At 37.3% G+C, this 8556-nt stretch overlaps 1 protein-coding gene across 2 annotated transcripts; it reads right to left on the bottom strand.

Annotated features, from left to right (window-relative positions):
• Positions 1 to 214: 214 nt before the first annotated feature.
• LOC120082792 (protein SCAR1) lies at positions 215 to 7782 on the bottom strand. 2 transcript variants are annotated; one of them, XM_039038103.1, is made up of 9 exons: positions 7382 to 7782; positions 5997 to 6160; positions 5286 to 5409; positions 5066 to 5195; positions 4760 to 4827; positions 1512 to 4686; positions 1307 to 1411; positions 664 to 771; positions 215 to 581 (listed from the first exon to the last, which is right to left on the bottom strand). In XM_039038103.1, the coding sequence occupies exons 1-9, from the start codon at positions 7534 to 7536 to the stop codon at positions 531 to 533; spliced, it is 4080 nt and encodes a 1359-aa protein (XP_038894031.1). In that variant the 5' UTR covers positions 7537 to 7782; the 3' UTR covers positions 215 to 530. The 2 variants fall into 2 exon arrangements, with proteins under 2 accessions (XP_038894031.1, XP_038894032.1); XM_039038104.1 differs by lacking the exon at positions 7382 to 7782 and having other exon boundaries at positions 5286 to 5420; positions 5997 to 6135.
• Between the last annotated feature and the right edge of the window lie 774 nt (positions 7783 to 8556).

The raw sequence follows: 8556 nt of genomic DNA, 5'->3' as shown, positions 1-8556 counted from the left end.
ATGCTTCTTAAAAGACTTTAAAGGTACTTTATATTCTTTAATAGATCACTAGGGAAATTACCAAAGTACTTTACTTGCCCAATGCAACACTTTTCAACATTATTTCTTTATTTATTTTCCTGTTATGCTGATAGAAACGTTTACTTTTAAGGGGAAATAAAAGAACCATCTAATCTGAACAGAAATAAGTACTTATTGGGAAGACAACTCAAGGAGCAGAAGTAAAAGCTAAAAGAATAGAATTTACAAGCATTTTCAGCCTTTTTTTTCCTTTCTAATGCACCGTATTGCTTGCTGCAAGTATGTTGAATTGAAACTTATCTTTCCCAACACCTAATACTTGAATCCTCATTGTTTACATGGAATACACTTTATCCTAATTAGGCCAATAAGATACATGATAAACTCTACTACAACTTACAAAAGTAAATAAGCTTATTCACAAAGCCATACTATGTATTTTATTACAATTGCGACTACTAGCACCTTTGTGAGAATTGCTTCTCAGGGAAAAATAGGTGAATCTATGATCAGGCATCGCTCCATGAATCGTCGTCTTCGCCATTGTCACTACCAACAGCCTGAGAAATTTCTCAATAGTTACAATGAGTTTTTTATGCATAATGATATACTGTAGAGTAGGAAAACATGAAAATGAAGAACCTGGCGAATTGCATTGGCCTTCTCCAAAATTGCTGTGACTTTGACGTGGGCAGCAGGTCCTGCTGGAGTACTGGGCTTCTCAGTCACTGTGCGTCGTAGGTTGAAGGACTGGAGAACATGGTCGAAAATAGTTAATAACAATAACTATATCACTTTGATCTGATTTGATCAAAGGAAACCATAATATGTACTTTGAAGTTCATGGTGTTTAACTAAGTATATTTCCTGAAGAATTTTGGCAAGAAAATGATGATAAAAGAATCTTCGAGGGCATCTTTCAAAATTCAGCAGAGGCAAATGTCTAGTTAATATAGATAGAATACTGAAATGCATCACAAACATGATACTTGATAGCCTACATCAGTTCATGCATATGATCTCCAAATGCAAAACGGTAGCTAGTGTCTGCATGTTAGGCCTTTCCTTGCCAATAACATACAGCAGGCAATAGCTAAGAGGAAGTGACTTCACAAACCAAGCTGAATGCTTGGCGGGTTTGATTTGCACAGCTTTATGCAATGAATAAAACCGACCATGCATTATATACCCCAGATTTATATCCATTAAGATAATTCAACATCCAGCCAAACAAAATCAATAAAGGGAAACTAATTTTCAACAGAGACGCAAGGAAGTAGCTTACTTTTGCTCTAATTTGTTGCAGGAAATCTTCCCTAGCATCCGTCACTTTGCCATTTCTTATGTGGTTCAATTGTTTCTGGCCATCCGCTACCACTTGTTCCGGCTCCTACATTCAATAATAAATGCATAAGCATTTATGATTTCCCGCATCTTAAATCATTCTGGTTTTGTTTATTGTCAAACAAAACCACTATACTACTATTTACCTTGCCATTTGGCTTGGTTGCATTGGGTGCATGTGTTATTTGCTGCGAGACAATTGGTTCCACTTGTTTTGGATGAACTGATAAATCCTTCAGGTCATCAGACACGTCTAAGGATGTTTTTGAAATGCACCATTGTGCAGGAGGAAGAGGTGGCGGAGTTGGAGTTGGACTATCTAAACATTGCGACTTAAGAAGATTTGCCGCATCAATATCATTATGCCTTGTTTGATAGGCACGATCGCTTGAGTCTAGTTCTTGAGCAAAAGAATCGACTCTTCCACTTATTACAGGGTTCACAATGTCAAAACATGGAAGATCAAGTAATGGACCAGAAAGAGATTCATCCATTCCCTTCCTAACGTTCAAATTTCCACTTTCATCGTCCATAGTTATGCCACTTTTTGTTATTCCCTCGAGCCCAAATGATGTAGGTAAAGAATCCATCTGTGACATGTGGCACAAATCATACGAGTTCTTGCCTGTGGTTTCTGGAGTGTCATCTGACTCCCACAGGTCAGAATTTGACTTAGAGTGATCACTAAGACAATCATCTGACATACATGGAGATGATCTACAGAATGTGTCATCATCAGACTCAGAGCCAATTTCATGCACAGAAATAGACTCCTCCGGGGCCAACTGAAATGATGGAAATATGTCCTTCATGTTTCCACGGCCTTCACTGCCATCAGGAAATCTCAGTTTCAATTTTGAAACTTCAAAACCACAAACAGGATGAAAAGAGATTTTCATGTGATCAAGTGGGGGTGAAGGAGGACATGAATCTATGGAAGAATCACAACCTAAGTGCTCTTTGGAAGTCCTTTCATACATTGTTTGTAAAACAGTATCTTGGTAGGCATTTCTCTTCCCTGGACCATCTGTATCCATAGATGTAGTCTCAAACCTTTCGTCGTGTATTAGCGTCAGTTTTCTATGAAAGCCATTTACAAGCAATTGATGGGTCGGTCCAGAATTTTTATTAGAGTTTTCATCTTTCTCCAAATTGGTTTGAGTACGCATTCCATTGGCATTAGGTACAGCTGGAGATGCAATTCCAGCTGCTATCACATTTCTTTTTACCACATCATTCATATGAGCATAACTAGATCCATCACTTGAACGATCAACACTAAAACTTTCATTCTTGACATTTAGACTACCTCTTGACAATTCCTGAGATGGAGTACAATTCGATATTCTACTCAATGTATCATATTTCTGATCATCATGGTGCAATGACGACATATTAGAAGTTGAATCTTTTGCATTACTAATAAAATCCTTGGGCAAATTATTCAATTTCATTTCCTGTGCATTACCATTAATCACATATGCCTGATCAGAAGGGCCACGTTTCTCACCTTTACTTGAGTCCTCACAAGCAGCATTTGGTACAGCCCAAGAAGGAGGTTTTGATGGCTGAAGTCCTAGCAAGCCACCATTAGTCCAGAACTTATCTGAAAGATTGCTGGAGAAAGAAGCTTTTTCAGATTCATGCACCCTGTTCAACAATTTAACTCCCGACTGATCCTCTAAACTAGAATTGGAGTCTGGAGGGAAGGAATCAGTGGTATTAGATTCCAATGTGGAACTTTCCTTGCCATGCAAATCAGTTATTAGGGGACAGTCAGGACTAGAAACCTTCATGGTGTTTTCAAGCCTTTGATCATGATAAAAATTATCTGACGAAACTAAATTTGGTAGACCGGAAACAATACCTTTGTCCAAGGACTTTTGAGACTCATTACTCGGGTTAAGAATTGGAATATCAGGACCTAAACTAGATTCAAGGAGGTCCTGCATTGGATCTACTACTTCACACTTTATATCGGACGAGCATGGCTCTACTTCTCGTTTTGTCTGGCAATCAAGGTCAGTTTCAGATTCTGACTCAATTGTGTTGAGTGCATCCATATAATTGTCTGTTTCACTTTCGATTTCATCAAACACATTCCCGTCATAAATTGATTCTAATGGGTGGCCATTATTACCTAGCATGCTCATTTGTTCATCATTTATAAGGTAAAAGCCTTCCGTTTCATGTGGATCCAGAGTAGATTTAGGTATAGGAACTTTATGTTCTTGATCTTTAACTTTATCATGCTGTTGATTCCTCGGCTCCACCATCTCCGCTTTTTCTCTACCATCCTGTTGACTTCCCTGCTCCACCATTTCCACCTTTTCTAAACCACCCTGCTGAGTCCTTGGCTGCACGATTTCTGCCATGTTTCTAACATCACGTTGAGTCCTAGGCAGCAAAATTTCTGCCATCTCTCTAACAACCTGTTCATCCTTTGGCTGCACTATTTCTGCCCTTTCTCCAACATCCTTTTGAGTCCTTGGCTGCACAATTTCTGTAGTTTTTCTAACACACTGTTGGGGCCTTGGCTGCTCAATTTCTTCCACTTCTCTTAGCTGCACAATTTCAGCTGTTTCTCCAACATCCTGCTGAGTCCTTTGCTGCACTATTTCTGCCACTTCTCCAACATCCCGTTCAGTCCATGGCTGCTCTATTTCTTCCATTTTTTGAACATCCTTTTGAGTCCTTGGCTGCACAATTTCAGCCATTCCTCTAACATCCTGTTGAGTCCTTAGTTTCACTATTTCTGCCATTTCTCTAACATTCTGTTTTGTCCTTGGCTGCACTATTTCTTCCATTTCTCTAACATCATGTTGGGACCTTGGGTGGACAAATACTGCCATTTCTCTAACATCCAGTGGAGTTCTTAGCGGCATTGTTTCTGCCATTTCTCTAACATCCTCTTGACCTCTAGACTGCACTCTTTCTGTCTTTTCTCTAACATCCTGCTGATTATTGGGCTTCAATATTTCTGCCTTTTCGTCCCATGTGACATGAGGGGAGAAACTCGAATCTATTTGATCTTCTAGTGCATACTGATATTTATCATCTACAATCCTACTTTGTTCATCTGGGAGAACTGAATCAATAGCATCACTAAACTGCATCAAACTTGAACTTGAAGATTCCCTAAATTCCTGTTCTTTAGTTTGCAAGGAAGAACCTAATTTCAAAAGACTTCCAGCATATCCTGACCCTGTTCCAGAATCAAAAGAATTTGAAGAGTCCCCAGCATCTGATTTCATTATCCGATCAGTTGTAGCAGTCTGAGAAAGGGATGCTCCTTCATTGGAAAAGGAGGTAAACTGCAAACTGCATATCAAGTTTTCAGTGATCAATTCAACTAAAGAAGAAACAACCAAAGCAAATCATTAGTTAGTAATACCTGTTATTAATATTGGAAACTGATGCACCACGTATCATTTCTCCATCGCGCACCAATGATCTTTTTCTCTGTGCATTGTTAATATATTGGTCAGAATGACTACTTTATAATAGCAAAACTGATGTATTAAAATGAAAAGGGCCAAGCATTAACACAATGACTCCACATTCTTGTTGCTAATGCGAACGGCTAGCTCTAGGCTGTTAAATCTATTCATGTAATAGGCAGTTAAAAACTTGAAAGCTAATCACTTATTTGAAAAGATGCATATACAACATATATAACTCCTCGACTTTCACTGCACACCTTAATCTTGTGAGCCTTCTTGTCACTCTGAACCTTCTCCAAGCTTATTTTTCCAAAGGTTGACGTTCTTTTGAAAAATGTTGGATCTGAATAACGCTTTAAACAAGATCCAGGACCTCCCGTATCAAATCTGGATGGAGAGAAGAACAGTACTATAAAGCTTGCCTTTTATTTTCATCAAGGAGATATATCTTAAACAAATTTAAAGCACTGATCATACTTATCAAGCAAATGAAGTTGTGGTGGATCACGACATTCTTCATAGGCGTCCATAATAAATCGTGGCAAATCATGATAGATGAAGTGATTTTGTTCAGTTCGAATTCGAGGATGCCACTCAGAACCTGCATAGCAACTGTTTAACATTATACAAATATGCAAATGTTGTCAAAATTTTATAGAAGACTAAACTATGTCACTCTAAAGCACACCTACCCAAACCCAGTTTACAATCAGGATCTTGGACCTTTTACTTTGAATAAAATAAATACAACCTTTCACCCTGTTAGCGAATCAGAAAATTGCTCCCTTCAAGCATTCTCTTTGCAGTAATATGGACAACAAATCTTTAGATATAGACATTCGTGTTTGTGTGTCTAGACCAAAAAATAATATGAATAGAACAGAGAAGAAAGGTTAGAAGTTAGGAAAGATAAATGGTCATATGTCTGGTGTCTGTGTTGTGGGGGAAATTTAGAACACTTCCTCTTTTCACTTTAACGAACAAGTAAATAACTGAAACAAAAGTTGCACACTACTGTTCACACAAATCCAAAGGTACAGAACAAACAGTTGTCTATATAAACAGACAAGGGTATCTCTAATCAGGTCCAGAGTACTTACAAATGACAAGCCGACAGCACCTTAAAAATTGAAACAAATTAAGTTTAAGTCTAAGTTATCAATAATTTAGGTGGCAATTGAGTCATACCAGCTGTGTAAGCAAAATGAATGTGACTTGTTTGAGCTAGCATTGTCTTTTCAAGGGAAGGAAGAGCAGCTTCAATCTGTTTGACACGAACCATCACTTTGTGACTTCTAGAAGCTGTTGTCATAACCTGTTCCTGCAACCCATGAAAAACCTCCCCCGCAAATCTACAACATACAATGATATAATCCCAGTCAGCTTAAATGTTGTTTAACAACATACTTGCATAGCACAAAGGAGCAAGCAAGTGAAAGCCTTTTTCAAAGACCCTATATACATATCAAATAATCACCTCTCAGAAAACTAACAGGCTTACTCGTGTTTTTCCTAAAGTAATTGTAATGGTCTAGCACCACTTTGATGTGAAATTATACAAGTAAATTAAACATTGCTCGTTAGTTAATCCTTTAATGCTTTTAAAAAAGAGGAAGGGAAAAGCAACAACAACAATTACAGAGCCAGGGTACACGATTATACATTAAAGATCAGGCACCATTAGGATTTAAGAAAATCATTCCTTCACCTTTCCCAAGGCACAACAAACAAACTAGAAAGCAGAGAAATAAGAAACTCTCAATAATACAAATTCTACTCGGTGTCACAACCTTAGCAGGTCAAGAAGAAAACTGCAGAACAAGCAGTTCGTTGAGTAAATAAGTGGGACATAGATTATATAGTGTTCCACTATAAACAAACTGCTAGTCCTTTGGTTTACTTTCAGACCCAAGTTAAGAAATAAGACCAACTTTCCCATCATTGTAACTACCAAGTAGGTAATTCTAACAAATTATAATGACTGTTCTCGCCAAGAACCCATAAGAATTATTCATAACCATTTCATCAGAATTTTCTTAGAGTTTATTTTAGAAGAAACTGCCAGCATGTGCTAAGCTCAACATTTAAAAGATTTATACTTCCGCTGAGAGGTCATAAGTACAAATTCTTCCACCCCACATGCGATGTAATATTTTTTTAAAAAAAAAAAAAAAAAAAAAAAACAAATACGTAGTTAGAAGACTAAATACTGAGTCGTTGACTATGTCATACTCTAATTGAACTTCGAAGAAACTCATGGAGAATGGAGATGAATAAATCATTTAAAAAAATAATAATAAGGATACAAAATTAGAATCCCAAACAAAAAAATCTAATTGGATTGTAATCTATTGCTTCCCACAGTTGTTTTTCTTAAGTAAGATACAAAAATGAAGTTCCCATTCAAAACCGAAGAAGCATATGAGTACTTAACTCCACAAATTCCCCCAAACTTGAAATTAAATTAAAGAGCGCATAACCCTTGATACAGTAGGAGAACATAAGAAATACGAAAAGACCTAATTCAAAACCGGGAAGGCAGGAAATAGAGCAGAAGAAACAAAGAAACGTACTCAGCAAGATCACCCAACTGCCTCAAGATCCCGACGAGGCCAGCAACGGCGACACCGTCAAGGACGGGTTTCGGATCTTCATTGTTGGAGTCCACGTAGAGGTCGGGCTTCCCAAGCCCGAACTCGTTCTTCACCTGGACTCTGACCAGCGGCATCTTCCCTCTAATTTCAGATGGGTAGTCTCTGCATTTGAGGAAATGAATGTGCGGATGGGGAAGAAAAGAAAGGAAGGTGAAATTGAAGCTGAGAATGAAAGGGATAAGGGAAAATGGAGAGAAAGGAAAGGTTGAACAGAGAGAGTTGGTGGTGGGGAGAGGATTGGAGCTGCTTAACTGCCGCTGAGACGGAGCTTTTCTGAGCTTTGTAGGACATTGCCAACTCCTGAAGCCATTCCTTTTCAAATATTAAATAAATACAAATTATTTATTTCCTTTCATATATCATTAATTCTCCCAAAAAAAAAAAAAAAAAACAATTTTCCGTTCAATGTCGGAACTTAAAATACCAAAAATCCACAATTGTCTTCAGAAAATGACGCCGGTGTCCCATATGGCGTGGCAGGCTTAGATTGGATATATTTATGTACACCTCCGCTTAGCTGGACTAATAAGTGCTCCAAAAAGATACTTTTTTTTAGTATTTACATTATCACAGATCGATAAATATCACTCTCATTTATTGTCTTCCCATCAATTAAATTTGATACAGTTCAAAACTTTATTCGTTAAATTCCCAGTTTAGTTTAAGAACTTTTAAGTATATATCTTGTGATTTTTTTTTTAACTTTAAAAATTGTTTAATAAATTTATAAACAACTTAATGGTATTTAGGCGATTCTTCAATAACCTAGTTTCATCCATCTCTAAGAACCAAAAATTGATAGTATAGAAAAATTCACTTGTTATTGGTTAATTACACCTTAAATTCACTTGTTATCAGTTAACTACACCTTTTGATGTTAGGTCATGACTCACCTCAATGGATGAAATTTGTGGAGGAACCTTTAGGTTTATAAGGAATTGAATTTCATCAATGTTTGTGTTACTTAAGCGTCACTTCCACTTCGTCTACTGTTACTCGTTCGTCTATGTTCCAATTCTGCAAGTAATAATAGAAAATTTTCTCTCTTCTTACCTTACTCGATGTAAATAGTAGGGGAGGTGTTAAAAGGTAAT

Source organism: Benincasa hispida, chromosome 8 (assembly GCF_009727055.1).
Source record: "Benincasa hispida cultivar B227 chromosome 8, ASM972705v1, whole genome shotgun sequence".
Classification (NCBI taxonomy): Eukaryota; Viridiplantae; Streptophyta; class Magnoliopsida; order Cucurbitales; family Cucurbitaceae; genus Benincasa; species Benincasa hispida.
The sequence above is the reverse complement of the archived record's forward strand: the minus strand, read 5'-3'. Positions and strand labels throughout refer to the sequence as shown.

Coding starts and splice junctions, on each gene's coding strand:
- LOC120082792 (XM_039038103.1), bottom strand. CDS start 7,536: ATGCCGCTGGTCAGAGTCCAGGTGAAGAACGAGTTCGGGCTTGGGAAG. Junction 6,161..7,381: donor CAGTTGGGTGATCTTGCTGA/GTACGTTTCTTT, acceptor TGTATGTTGTAG/ATTTGCGGGGGAGGTTTTTC. Junction 4,687..4,759: donor GTTTCCAATATTAATAACAG/GTATTACTAACT, acceptor CTTGATATGCAG/TTTGCAGTTTACCTCCTTTT.